The 15,087-nt window shown below is 48.8% G+C and overlaps 1 protein-coding gene across 2 annotated transcripts in view; it reads right to left on the bottom strand.

The window, feature by feature from the left end:
* The window catches only part of LMCD1 (LIM and cysteine rich domains 1), a 37,807-nt gene extending 35,410 nt beyond the window's left edge, over positions 1-2,397 (bottom strand). For both annotated transcript variants that reach the window (XR_008233591.1, XM_052777915.1), the window contains exon 1: positions 2,283-2,397. Coding sequence is in view for 1 of the 2 variants with exons in the window: in XM_052777915.1 (XP_052633875.1) it covers positions 2,283-2,309 (27 nt within the window). In the remaining variant the exon portion in view is untranslated. The remainder of the gene's footprint in view (positions 1-2,282) is intronic.
* Positions 2,398-15,087: the final 12,690 nt, after the last annotated feature.

Here is a 15,087-nt window from a genome sequence, read left to right as displayed (position 1 = left end):
TCGAGAAGTTCCAGGGAGACGGGTCTAGTGCAGAGACAGCTTTTCCAGGGCACGTTTCTGCTCCACAGCACCGATTGCTCAGCCCTCCTTGCTGCCCACGTCTAGCCCTGTTTCTCTGCTCCCTCCCACAAGGGACCCCCAGCCTGGGGCTGCTGGCAGGGGCTTGGCCCCGCTCAGCCCCCCGAGCAATGATCTGGGCAAGGCAGGACCAGAGCTGCTGTCTGACAAAACCAGACTGACCACAGCCCAGCACACAACCCACAACTGCAGTCACCCATGAAAAAGGGTCAGTTTTCACTCCCGTGGGATCGATCTCCACTCGGTGCCTGGTACGAGCTTCCCGAGGGTCTCCAGCTGGCATCCAGAGGTGCCCTCCCCACGGAAGCTGTGGCAGCCAGGACCCTATGGACGTGCCCAAGGGTTATCAGCAACAGGGACCCACTGGCAGAGGACACGTTGCTCCGAGTCCCCAGGGATGACGCACCAGAGGAGACCTTCCCAGCGGGTCCTCGCCAAGCCCTGGCCACCCCCCCGCACGCCTGCGGGGACAGGGTCACCCCACAGTGCCGCACTGGGGGAGCCTGCCCTCGCCAGCAAGCACTGACAGGGTCCCTGTGGCAGGCAGCCAAGGGGGTCAGCAGAGCTGGAAGGAGGAAGGGAGGGAGGGAAGGAGGAACTCCTCACTCCCACCCAAAAATCAGTTATTTCAGGCAGGACACACGGAGAGCAGGAGCATCATGCTGCAGAGGGTGCATGGCACAGCCCCATCCACCCAGACCGCAACGCAGACTGTGACCCCTGCTGCCAAACACCAACATTTGCCCGGGGTCATCTACAAGGAGCATCCAGTTTTCCATGAAATCCAACAGATAGCTTTCCTTGGGATTCAGCAGCGGCACAGTTCAAACCTAGTGGGATAGAGGGAGCTACCCCTCCAAGACAGAGACAGGCTGACCCTTCCCATCCCGACAGTCAGGGAGGGATCTCCAAGGACACCATTGGCAAGAAACTTCTCACAGAAGTTCACGGCAAAGGGTGCCGTCCCCCACCGGGAAGGGCTGGAGGTGTCCCTGTGCTCTGGCCGACCCACGGAGGTCCGTCCCCGGCAGTCAGCACTGCCCGGCCGGGGCCATCTGGCATCAAGAGATGGGATTACAACAATGTGGAAACCGAGAAGCGCTGACATTAAGTGTTTAACTCATCTCCTAATTATACAGTGACAAAGGTACAGCAAGTAAGGTCATAAGAGCAGCTGCTCCCTGGCAACCCATTCTACATGTTTTTTATTTAGCAATTAAAATCCCTTCCATTCAGCTTAACACCATGCCAAGAGGGTGTTTCAGTTATTCCGGTTCTTTTGCTCAAAGGACACTGTGGCGGAGACCCCCGGTTTCCTGGGGAAAGCAAGGCTTTGACAACCTGAGCACAAGGAGCAAACACTTTCCAGAGTGTCTAAAAGGAGACAAGCAGCTCCCCGCAAGGACACAAGCTGAGAGCAGCAGTGGTCAGAGTCTTATGCAAGTTAATTTAGACAACAAACAGTTGCTTTTCCAGCAAAAGTTTTCTTGAAGTAGATTTCTTGTACAGAAATAAGAACAAACCCAGATGCACGGCCAGGCGCTCTGGCTGGGCAGAGCCAGCGCATGCCTCTGTGGCCACAGCACACAGCTAGAGCTGCCCTATCGAGATGTAGGAACAATGTAAGTACTTCAGAGATTACTTTTGTCCACTCTTAACCCCGAGTATTTAATAACTCGCACAATATTCATGCTCCGTGACATTTCTCCTCTGTGCATCCGCTGCTTCAGCTCCTTACTCAAAACCAGTATCACACCAGTTGCTGGGGGAGCTTTGCTCCAGAGGAGTCCAGACAGTTTTGAACCGGGCCACGTAGTCAGAAGGAAAGAAATAAGGAGGGCAAACCGCCCTGGTAACGCGGGGTGCTGGGGGGGTCCCACTCACGCCCGAGGGAGCTCAGCACCCCCCCGCCTTAGGGAAGCCTTTGAGCAAGCACAGCCGGCGGCCCGGGGCAGGGGAGAGAGGCGGCGAGGGGAGATGCGGAAACCCCTCCCGAACGAAGTGAAGCCGGACGGCCCCGCCGGTGAGGGGGGGTCCCAGGTGCGCGTCTCTCCCGCCCCCCGCCGCTCCGGGCACCGCGCAGCGCCGGCAGAGCCCTGACCGGGCACGGGACACGCAGCGGGCAGGGAAGGGCAAACAGGACCCACGGGGGGCCCAGGTCGGTCGGTCATTCGGTCCGTCCGTGTGTCTCCCCCCCGACCCACCTTCTGCACACCGGGGCTCAGCTCCATCCCGCACCGCGCCCGCCGCTCGCCCAGGGCGCGCCGCCCGCACCGGTGCCTTTCATTGGCGAGCGCGGCTGCCCCCACCCGCCTTCAGCCAATCCGCCGCCGCCGACAAACTTTTCTGTCCAATGGCGTGCGGTGGGGCGGGGCGCGCTGGCTAACGTGCGCACGTGTGCGTGGGCGAGCCTCTCCGCGCAGCGCAGCGCGGGTCCCCCCGCAGCCCCTGCGGCTTAAAAAAAAGAGAGAGGGCAAAGAAAAAAACCAAAAATAGTGGGTTTAAGAGCTCCCGCCCCAAAGCGGCGGTGTCACGGAGGGGAGGGGATGGGGCCCGGGGCCTGGGGGTGCCCGGGCGGGGTGGAGGGAGCTGGCAGCTCTCAAGCCAAGTCGCCTTTCTAGGCTGGGCTGTCCGGCTGTCTTGCCGTCCTGCTGTCCCACTGTCCTGCTGTCCCACCATCCCAGGCTCTGACACCAAGCTCAGGGAAACGGATTTCCCGAATCAGACAGGAATGTGCTGGGGCAGTTTATCACGGACGACAGACAGGGAATGTTTTTAGCAGAAGAAACTGTCCAAAGCCATGTTTCTCCTGTTATTTCAACGTATGTTGAGCATTGAATGACAATCTATTGCCTTTTGGGTTATTTTTTACGTGAAATGGCAAGGTCTTCTTTACAGCTTTCAACAAACATTCCTGCCTGCTCCTGCTTTGGCCAGGAGGCCTGGCACAGAGCCCCTTTGTGCAGGTGAGCGTAAGAGGGCTCCACATGCTCCCCTTCCCAGCTCTCTCCCCCTTTTGCTGTTCCCTGCCACTCTCCCTTCCTTGTTGTGCCTGAGTCCAGGAAAAACCCATGCTGAAATAACAGAAACCAGGATCCGACTGCTTCCTTACGTTCTGTGATCAAAGCAGAGCTACCAGGAGCTGGGAACACAACCACAGCTCGGGACTGAACCATCTCTTTACAACTGTAATTTGAAAAACAAATCCTAAACTCTTGTGTTGATTTAATATCTCACACGTTGGTACATTTTTCTGAGATTTCTTGCATACTTTCCTGCAGAGAAGGAAAACAGATACCCTGGGCTCATTTTGACCTGTATTCAGTTTCTGAGAGCGCTTCGTGATTAATTATGTCCCTTTTGCTCATCTGCTGCCGCATGTGACCCTGGCAGGATTTATTAGAGCTCACGGTGCATTTTGTCCCCAGCACCTGGATGTGCTTTTCCAAATTATAATACAATGTACAGCGGCCGTGTGGAAAGGAAAATGAGTGAATGGCGGCAGAGACTGGTACCGCACTGGGAGGAGACTGGGAATGCAATGCAGGCGCCTGTATTTCCTGTCTCGTGCTCCAGCCACGCTCTGCTTTGCTGCCTACATGGTTCCTCAGCCTGCAGAAGAAGATAAGGACTGCTTCCAGCTACGGGATGTATTGCTTGGGTCTGTGCAGAGAGGGGTAAATCTGCACGGTGCCTCAGGGGTTGCTGAATTCTCCAATCGTGCCTCAAAATCACCCGGGCACAGTGATGACATCATTCTACAGCTGGTGAACGCCGAGCTCTCCTTTGCAGCCCTGTGCAATGCTGGGTGCTTTCCCTCTCCGGCGCAGGACAGAGTGGTCGATGCCTCCCAGGATCCAGCCCAGGGAGAAGGGATTCATTCTGTTCAAGAGAAATAATCGGAATGGAGCTACGTAGGTAATACTGGCCTGATACAGTGAACAGGCCAAAGGCATCAGGGGCTGGTGACCCCCCCCGGGGAATGGGACTGTGCCCTGACACACAGAGCAAATGTCTGCATTTTTTTAGAAGAGGTGTTTAAACATCCACAAAAAATACTGGGTTAAAAAGCAAAGGCAGGAGAGAAATTCTGGAGAGAGAAAGTCCCTCTGGGGAGGGCGTTTGAACCTGACCTTCCAGGGGCATTTTGGGAGCGAGGAGAGGGAACAGCACAGGGATATTGTTTTTCAAACCCGTGCCATGAAGGGCTTGGCAGCCCCAGAAAACATTTGAAATGGCAATGGGGTGACATTACCTCACTTTCCCAATGCACACATGCATGTGGCAACCTGGGAAATAGGAAAGAACTTACAAAGGGATTTCTGGGAGCCACAAGGCACGGTGGGACGGGCCAGCACCCAACAGGGAGCTGCCACCCAGCCCCAGGGACAGCTGCGGCAGGTCCCCCCACCGCTCCCGTGCCTGCCCGGAGCCGAGAGACGCGCTTCGGACAAGCACGGAGAGAAAGGCATCTGTTTGTGGGTGGCAAATCTGTGTTGCGGAGAGACGTTACATGGAAAAGTGCTGGGTTTGGGTTTTTTTTGTTTCTTGGTTTTAGTTCTAAATAGCAGCTGTAGAGCCGTGCACCAGCAGGCTCTGGGTGCCAGGGCAATGACCAGGCTCTCCTCCCCATCTAGCGAAGGCTCTTCATCAGCATGGAAACAATGCTTGACACAGTGTGTAATTAGGCTCTATGATTTCTTAATATTGGAATAAAACCAAGATTAGAATAAGATTTAAAAACATCCCAGATGCTTATATTCACAATAAAATACATATGGAATTGTTGTAATTAATGATAACACAAATAAAGCATGGCAAGCGATAGCTAAGCGTAGCCAGAGCGAGAAGCCCTATCGAGGGCAGATTATTTCTGATGTTCAGAAACCCCTTGAGAAGCACCTGATAGTGGCTGCGCTCAGAGACAGGAAACTCAGCCAAGCTGGACAGTGTGACTGGTTTAGTTCCCAGGTTTCTGAACAATTCAGCCTGTCATCAAGAATAACAGCCATAAATGTTGTCTTTGAGGATGAGATCTGCCCCAGCGTCACAGCAGGTTGCGAAGCAGGGCAAAGTGCAGTCAGGGAGAGGCAAAGGCAAGTTAAAGTCGGCTCCGAGGAGGACCCGGCTGCTCAAACTGTGCCTCGGGAAGGATGCCAACGCCAGTTATCACTGACGGCCTCTGAATAATGAGTCTGCGCTATACTTAGCTCTTTGCTAGGAAGAGACAAAATCATCCTATGACTAAACACAGTTAAGTCTCTGCAGTAGTCATTCCCCATAAATTGCCGACAAATGCACAAAGGGGAAAGATGCTCAATTATGAGAAGCAGAGATTTCAGCTTCCTGTTGATTCACTGGCAGCTTTTATCAGGACAAAACTATCCCCGCAGAGGTGTCACCAGACTATAGCTTCCTGAAGTGTGCTCGGCGGTCAGCTGAGCTCTGAAGGCAGAAGCCTGTGCCACGAACAAAAAAATAGTTGCTAGCTGATATAATGGCAGTAAGAGGTTGGCATTAGTAATTGTTTCTGAACCAAGCAGAGCTGCTCGCTTCTTCTGACAAGATGCTGAAGGTGAAGACACACTTCCCATCTCCTTTGAGTTCCTCTTGATTGGTCTGCAAGGTCGGGAGTTTATTGGAGTCACTGAGGACAGGGGAGGAAAAGACATATTGGGTCATCTGTGGAGGGCCGTCTCTCCTAGTGCATCATTCTCTGTGATTTAAAGCGTCTTAAGCAATACCCATTTCTCAGGTCACAATCTGTACTTGCTAAGATGGATTTTGCAAGGTCTAACGCAGTTGAGTTTGCAGCTTTATGCCTCATTTATATTCCTGCCTCTCGTATTGTTTCAGCCGTGGCTTTGAAGAATGGAGCAAGCTGCTTTTCAGCCCTTCTGACTTTTGAATCTGGAGAATGAAGGCCACGTCCTCCCTGTCCCTTCCCGAACCCCGCACCCTCTCACCAGACACTCCCCTTGGCAGAGAGGGAGCAGCTCGCCAAGCCCGGCTCTCTAGTGTGTGCGTCAGAGCTGCGTCTGCAGCTGGCAAGCCCACCTCAAAGGCTTCGTCCTCGTGCAGCGGAGACCCCCCAAAAAGTGGGAAGAAGAGGATGAAACAGGAGAGGAGCCCATCAGGTGCTGAGGTGCGGACAGGCGCCGTCTAAATTAAGACAAACTCCTGGGGTCGTTGCAGCTGGCCAGTGATTTACCAGATCAGCTCGCTGGGCTGGAGCTTCCCTGTCCCCTCCTTCGCCACCACCCACGTGTCAGCCCTGGCTGTGGCACGCACACGTGTGACACACAGCACGGACCTTGGCAGGATCCGTCCTTGGCAGGAGGTGGGTTACGACGTGGTCCGTGCAGTCCTTCGTGCCAGACCTCGGATCTGGATTGCCATCGTGGCGGGCGCAAACCCACATGCTCCTGCCCGTGCATCCACTGGAGGTCTTTGCCCATGGGGAGCGGGAGCCCTGCCTGGACACCAGCAGGCTGGCGGGTCCTGCTGCGGATGCTATCCACGCTTACACGGAGCTCTACGGACACACGATATACATCGGCCGTAAGGACTGAAGGGAGACCGGTCCCTGAGCCGCAGCTTCGCTTGCACAGCCCTGGCGCGTGTGCGGGGATGGGTGCCGGTGCCCTGCTCTGATCCCAGCCCCTCTCCCTGCTCGGGCTTCTCCGGGGAAGGGGACAAGTCCCCAGGAAGGTGGCGAGGTGACACGGAGCGAGGTCGGCGTTGAAGCTGCCCGGCTGGGGAATCGGGGTCAGGCTGCGGAGTGGGGGGTTTAAGAGACCAGGCGTGTAGGGAGCGGACTAGCAAGGCTGAAGCCCTGCTGCAGGAGAGAGGCAGCGCTGGGGGAGCAGGAAGGTCTTCTTAAGAATTTCTTGATTTCTTCAGGAATCTCAGATGGAGGAAAGGGCCAAGTTTCTGCCTGGAATTGATGCTGACCTGCTTTGTTGTGAAGAAATAAAAAGCCTCGCTGCAGAAAGGGGAATGAAACCTTGGAGCTGAAAATGAATTTTGCTGTTAACCAGAAGGCTGATGCCTCTGGGCTGACAGAGCTAACGTGAGCCTCGAAGAGCCGTCGGTGCTGCTCTGCCCCTCCGGGTAGATCCACGCTGATACCATTAATTTAAAAGAGCTGCTTGACTTGCTTGTTGACTGAGGCAAGTGAAAATTTGGCCCAGAGACAACAGAAATGGCCCAAAACTATAAACATTTATGATGCCATGAACTAGTTGAAGTCACAGACGGCACACCCCCGTGTGCTGGTGTGGACCACCGCAGCCTCAGCGACCGGGGGTCTGCGTGAGCTGGTGAAGTCTTTCGTCTCTTTGACAGCAGAGTTTGTGCGCTGCAGATCAAGAAGCTAATGCTATGGTTAAAGGGATTACTGCAAACTATGCTGTGTTTTCTAGTGAGAGAATTTGTGGTATTACATTCTTGGCTAATTTTCAATTTTTCTCTTTTGTACAAACATAAAGGGATAAATGAAGTAGAAAATACGGCTCCGCAGCTGCTTTTGGTTAAGTTTTTGCCCCTCTTCCGTGAACGTAGTAGTGAAACTACAGATTTGGTTGAAATATTTTTGGATAAATTTTCATCTCAGTCAAAACAACACAATCAAATGAAAAAGACAGAAGAATAAGTGGAAGAAACTAATCAAAAAGGCAGACAAATGACAATTAAATCCAGTCAGCTCCTTTTCTATTGATTATTGAATAAAACAAGCCAAATTCCTGTATGTGCTGATTTTGCCCATGGTTGGTTGTAAAGAGATATATGATTGCAGTGGAAAGAAAAAAAAATACTGCATCAACTCTAAGAAATATTTTGTGGCAACATACTATGTTTTTTTCATTGGTCGTGATCAAATGAGTCATCTAGTTTGTAGTCAGAAATAGATCCAGTAATGTAGATTACAAAATAAAACAGCAATACATGTGGTTATGAACACAGCTGTTATGATATGGGTTTCCTAATTTGGCTATATTCATGCAAGGTCTTTCTTCCAAAGCTTTACGCAGTTAGTTTCATCATCAAAAGATTATTTGTAGTGAGTAAAGCTCTTAAAATCATGTATCAGTCTGAGTCTCTGAATTCTGTAAGCCTATCTATAAAGTAAGAAATGACATATAGCGTTTATGAAGAAAATGAATCATCCTTTTTGCCCTTTTGTTGTGAATCAAGGACTTTTTTTACTTTTGCCTTGGCCATGCTGCTCAGAGGAAGTTATTCCAGTGCAGACGGACCCGTCGGGAATCGCCTGCCCGGCACAACCAGCTTCTGTGCTGAGCCAAAGCAGCCGCCGGAACCGCACCGGGCTGGTGTGGTGGGGTCTGGCTGGCCCTGCGCTGCCCGGGAGTCCGGCTGGAGCCGGGGCTCGCAGCAGGCTGACGGCTCGCCGCTGCCCAGGGCTGCAGGACCCACCGCCGGGCTCCCGAGGGACCGGTGCCACGATGGGCAAAGCTCCATGGTTGGCATTAGCTTCGCCCAGTGCTGAGAGCGGAGGGTGTCACGGGGCTGCCACGTTACATCTCCGTCGCCCGGTTAGCAGCATCCCTTGCCCAGCTGGCCACGCTGCCGAGGAAGGAGCGGCTTTATCCCACCTGGTAGGAAGACAAATCTGGGAAGGGAGGAAATTCAATCCGGATGAGGCAAAAGCTCTTGGGAAAGCTGTGGGTGTGCACAGAGAAACTAAGAAATGTCCCGGAAAGGATGTCCCAGGGCGAAGGGCTGTGCTTGGCTGACGTGTGTGGCTGTAAAAGGTCAGCAGACGGATCCGGAGGGCGCTGGCCAGTCATGCGGTCGGGAAGGCGGTGGGGATGATGAGGGTGGCAGGGCAGGCAAAGACCAGCCGCTAGCGATCGTGACCATGGGAGCCCGTTGTGGTGCCTGAGCCACGGCAAAGCCGTCCCAGAGCGGGAGCGCTTTGGTTCAGAGATATAGGTCCTTTAGCTTGCAAATGGTGGAGACCTACTGACCCAGCAACCCAGGTTCCTTATTGTGCATCGTAAGTACATGTAAATAAAGTAGTGGCCTTCTGTTTTGGTCCTGCACCAAGTATTTGTGTCACCCTCTCTGTATGTGTCTGTATCAGGCGGTTTGAGCTGCCTCTATGAAGACTGAAGTGTTACGGCATTTAAACCTTTACTGTCAGAGTGAGAAATCTTAGCAGTGCAGGAATACAAAACTAACAAAAGTAATTTTGCAGATCATTGTAGCTAAAAAATAGAACCACTAACAAAGTAGAACTAACCTTATCTGATGCTACTCTTTGGAGTCTGGTATGTAGTTTTATGGATTAAATAGTTTTTCATTTTGACACTAAGAGTCCCTTTTTAACTTTCCAAAAGGCACATCTGAAAACAACTCAGGAATCTCAAAAAGAAAAATACTCGAAAACAAAGATTCCTCCCCTGCAAAATATCTTCTTAATTGAAAAACAGCCCCAAAAGTCTGTCTCCCAGCTGCAACTTCAAACCCTCTTTTGGAAGAATTTAAGAGTAGCCTTTTACAAAACATGCAGTAATGCCCGCCAGCCTCGCCGAATGCATCCCTGCACCCCGAAGATGGACAAAGGATGAAGGACTTCTCTTAGTATCCAATAGGAGGAGAATACTAATTTTCACGTTCAGGTTGTGACTGTTTTCCCACTTTCTTATTTTTTTGTTGCCACTCGCAGTGCATAACCTAAGGTGCCTCACTTATTGATTGCCCGTGTAATCGTATCTACCGGTTGGAATGATCTGCTTCTGCATGGTAACGTGTTGCCTTTTAAATCGGTATCATGATGCTTCAGTAATTCCTTTTAAAAGGGTGCCATGTCACCGCCATTATTCATTGTAGAAGGACCCATTGTAGTTTGATAGTAGGTGTCCTGTTTGCTTAAATTAATGATATACTGCAGAACTGCTAGCATATATTTAAGTTGCCATTTACTATAGTAATAAATATTAATCAGCCTCTAAAAGAAGAAATGTGCCATTGTTGGAAGGAAGTAGGAGAAAATTTTATGTTACCCTGGGCTTTCTTGTTTCTGCAGGGACACAAGAAAAATGATGTTTATCATTTGGTATTTCAACAGAAAAAACACTGTAGGGCCTTTCTAAATCCATCTAGCTTAACTGGTTGCTCACAAGTTCAAAAAACAACTATGGATTTAAAAGAAAGTATTTATTTCCCTATAGTTTACCTACAGTTTATCAAACGTTCTTGCAAGTTGAAACCGTGCAGCCCTTAAAAATGAAAGGCATCTCTGTACCATACGAGCTGTTTCTGAGCAGTGGCAGACAAACTCAGAAATGTAATAGTTTCCATTATTTGCTCAAATGGTTGTAAGAGCACCAAACACCACCAAAGGATTTCAATCCAAGTATGAGCTTACATGCCTAAAACGTGAGCCCAGTTGCAAATGACAAACTCTGCCTTGCAACGAGACTTTTGCAAGCCCGTTCACTAGGATGGCTCCTGTGTAATCAGCTCTGCATCCGCCTCTGCTCTCACATCGCTAATTACTGCGTTTGTGCCGGTGGCATGAGCTCTGGTAGCTCTCCAGGTCTCAGGCAGAGCTCAGAACACTGTGCTACGGTCTTTTCTCCACTTCACAGCCCTTCGAGCCCCTGTTAATGTCTCCTCTTTCATTGTTCTCCAGGTGTGGATGCTAATAAAAACATACTTGACAAGTGCTGGACTGTAACCATGTGTTTGCACAGTCACACTCAATAGCTCCAGAGGAGCAGGCAAATAATCCTCTTGTTAGACTTTGATGGTCTGAGGACAGAAGGCTGAAAGTTTGTAGAGAGAAGGTAAACCTCTCCAGACCCACTGATACAACTGGAACCTCTGAGGTGGGCAGAGCTGGGATCTGATGAAGTCTGTCAATTCAAAAGCTTGGCTTCTTTTTCCAAGTGTATCAGGTCACATAATAAAAGATATTATCCCTTACCTTGCCCAGATTTTGTCCAAATGAGTTTGAAGGACAAGGAACTTCACAAGACCTGCTTACTCTAACAGGGAAGTCCTGCATCAGAGCTGCAAAGGGTCAGTCTTGTGCTGTAGCCACAAAGTCATCTGTTCCTTTGGAGAGGCTTTTGTACTTCTGTTAGTAAGAAGTCCACCCATTAACCAATAAATGCCTTTGTTTAATTAATGTTTAACCAGAAATGACTAAGACTTCAGACCATGCCTGGAGATCTGACACCCTGAAATCTCTTCGTGAACCCGCGATGCAGGTTCATGGGTTGGCGTAGTCTGTCTTACCTTTTGAAAGGGATCTGCTCGGACTGGAAGGGAAGTAATGGGCCATTTTTACCTCCTTTTGGTCTTGGTATGTAATTTGGAATCAACTTGCCAGTATACATTTCCTCTTTTTGTCAAAACAAGAGCTGTGGGAGCCATTTTTGTGGCTTGAGCAAAAAGGAGCAGCTTAGGATAGCAGCTCTTTTTATCATGAACAGTAAATTCTCTTTCTTTTTCCCATTCATTTCAGAGCAGATCATTCATGTTCTGTTAACGCAGCATAGGATTTATGGCTGTGATTTAGTAGGTACGAGTTACCTACTCCTGTCTCAAGCACGTTGCCAGAAGTCTGGCATGCAACCCCCTCTGACATTACATGGACATTCCCCGTATTTATCTCCATTCCTCCATTAGTTTTGTGTTAATCTTGTTTATTGCCTCGTTGTTACTCTTTAAAAACTGCCAGCTCATTCATCTCGCAGAGGCTCCCACTCAGATGCTGTCTACTAATTTGATTTAAGGAGCTGTAACTCTTTCAACCTGTCACTGGAAAATATGCCCTCCTTTGCCTCAGGGCTGCTTTAAGGAGCTCACGGTCAGAATCAGCATGGAGGTGGGGGGGTTATTAAAACATATCTCTGTCCAAAGAGTCAGGATGGGAGAGAAGCACATCTGAAAATGACACTTCCCAACAAAACCCTTCATGTTTTTAGTCAATTTTGGTCAACTGCCATGGGGACGTACAAACACCGGGGTCAGACACTCCTCCCCTGCTCTCATAGCAAGGCTCACGAAAACTCAGAATGCTGCAGGAGGGGGAAAGTAGACCCAAGGTTTTCCAGTCCCCAGTTGAGATGTGGGGCACCGTAAAACCATTACTTCCCGTCAACACACTCGTTTCTCTCCATCTAGATTGTCTCAGAGACTTCTCAGGTGATTCTCGCTCTGTGGCCAGAGCGTACGCACACACTGGAGCACTGCTGGAAGCCAGTGGATGCTGCTCACTGAGACAGCATAACAGTTCCACATATTCTGGGAAATGTAAACTACTTCTGGAGTTCTCTATTAATCACTTTTGGGGCTCTCCCAGCAGAGCGTTTCCTACCAAACCCGCCTGAACAAGTCTGCACCCTAATGCCCATGCACCCTCTCTCCTTTACCCCAGAGTGTTGGGAAGGTGATGGAAAACCAGCCCAGAAACAGGGAAAGGTGGGAGTGCTGAATTGGGAAACTAGAAACGGAGCCGAGAGATACGGCCAGAGGTGCTGAACAGAGGACGTGGGATGACTGATGTGCTGAGCATATTGTCGGTGATTTCTGAGGGATGCAGCACTGAAATCTGTAATTGGGAAAAAGGGAGAGGATGTTTCATGGTTTCAAAGATAAAGTTATTTCTGTTCTCTGATTGGGTCTTTGAAACATCTCCCTCATGGTAAATTCATATAAATGGGAGATGTACTCAAGGTACCATCTAAATAATGCCAATATATTAATATTTTAATTCTGTAAGCTAGGCTCAGTAAAATAAACAATGCCAAAATGTAGAACTCGGTGATGTGCAAAATAGAAATTCTCATTTGCTTGAAGCAGAAACGATCATGTTTCATTTTAGCTAGATAGCTTACTCTCAGAATGATGGTGCGGAACATTTTTCTGTGTATGCATCATGAATTGAGCTGAAATAATCTCGAATAATAGCAGTTGATCATAACATAATAGGAAAAATGAGAGAATGATGTTACAGCTTGCAGCATATTTGGATGCTACACAAACAGACTTAATCTGCTCTGCAGGCAGGGGTTCCACGACCATTAAGACGAAATCTGTGTCGTTTTGTAGGACCCAACATATAGATTTGATGTACAGCACAGATGAATACCCAGTTAAACTCCCGGTATTCTAGCCAGCATGCTAAGTTGATACTGATGTTGACTCACACTTCTCTACTGGATGTGAGAAAACAGATGATACCTGACCTGTTGTAAAGCTGGCCTAGCATGGACACAATACACGATCTGGCATAAAGTGAGGGGGGACAGCCTTTGCAACAAATTTGAATCTGCCAAATGCATTTGTAATTGATGAGTATATCGTGTGCTCATGGTGTTCATATTAGGGACTAGGAAATCTGAAACTGTTTTTATGGAAGCATCACATGATGGTCTGAGTTATAGTCTGGAGAAGGTGCCTTTGGCTATTAAACTTACATATGAAGTACTGGGAAAATTTGGGAAAGAAAGAAAGAAAGGAAATTGCTGGTGACGGCTGATTGTAACCATTGTGTGTGTGTTCATCTATCACAGCCTGACACACACACACACATTCACAACATGATTTTGGAATGTGGCTATTGGCTGCAGACGAAGCCAGATTTATGGCTCCTAGTTGCATAGCAGCATGTCGAAGTAAATCTGGGCAAAGGAATTTCCTTGTACCTGTCATTACAAAGACTTTATACAGCATGGTTCCAGCGGAATTATTTATCTGTATAATCACATCAACAACAGAGGAAAGAGAGTGCTACATAAGCATTATGAAGAGAGATGGTTTTGCATCTGATATTCATTTGACTAAGAATATAATACTGCAGCTCCAAATCCACGTAACCGGACATTGGCATAAAAGAGCACAAAGGCAGATTCAATTACCGTAGTCCCCAACAGGGGACAAAAACTGATGAGCTCAGTAGACATATGCTGGTAGGAAGGCAAGAGTGAAAGCCTGAAGGAAGGATGTTGAACAGAGCAGTACAGAGGTAAATGGAGTTTGCTATTTCTAGGTGGACAAATTTATTTTTTATAAGTGATAAAGTAATAAAATAAATGACTTTGCTAACCTTATCATTACAGCTTGAGCTAGTGCCTGATCATTATTCTAATGTTTTCAGAGAACAAATCTTCTGCCTTTTAGTGAATTCTGGTCTTTTGGGTTGAATTAGGTAGCCAGTAAATGGTGATTAAATTATTGATATTCTTATGTTACTAAATAAAATAAAATGGGAGTAGGGAACACAATAATGCAGCACATACACGCTCTATAAGTAATATTCTAATCTGCAAGGAAAGTGACAATATAGTTCTGCGCATAAATATTGGGGGAGAAAAGTTTGGAATGACACAGCTGAAGAGAAAGCTTGAACTGGGGTTCATGTCTGAGTGCATACAAAAGAGACCATGTGTGAGAGACAAACCCGAGTGTATATTCCCGATGCCTTAAATGATCCAAACTCTGGCTCTGTTCCCAGCCCCACGCTGCTCACCTGGGGGCATGTTAAAGGCTGAGCTGAAAGCTTGGGGACATCGGGTCTGGGGACTGTGGGGCCCTTCCAGCCTGCGAGAAGGCAGAGCTTTACCCCAGCCTTTGAGGGCTGCCAAAACGGGTCGCTGACTTCTGTCATATTTGTAATTGCTATTTTATGAGGAGTAGAGAACTGTGCAGTCTAAGGAAAATTAGAAAAAAGGCAAGTAAGAAAGCTAGAGTATAAGTTAGAACTACCCAGGGATTTTTCTAATTCATTTTCTGGCCTCAGTTATGGTTTTATGTGTCTCTTTCCTTTAAGCAGTCAATAAAAACAGTCCTTGCTATGGCAACTACCTCCTTCATCATTTAGACAGACATAACGCACCGTTCTAAGGACACTTATGCCAATTAGCACTGAAAACTTTTATAGACAAAGTATTTTAAAGGAGCTACTCAGTTACATTAGCATTTTCCATTAACATCTTTATTTTTAATCATTCAAAATGTGTATTAGTGGTCTGA

This window comes from Harpia harpyja, chromosome Z (assembly GCF_026419915.1).
Source record: "Harpia harpyja isolate bHarHar1 chromosome Z, bHarHar1 primary haplotype, whole genome shotgun sequence".
NCBI classification, from domain to species: Eukaryota; Metazoa; Chordata; class Aves; order Accipitriformes; family Accipitridae; genus Harpia; species Harpia harpyja.
Note: the sequence above shows the minus strand (reverse complement) of the source record. Positions and strands in the feature narration are given on the sequence as shown.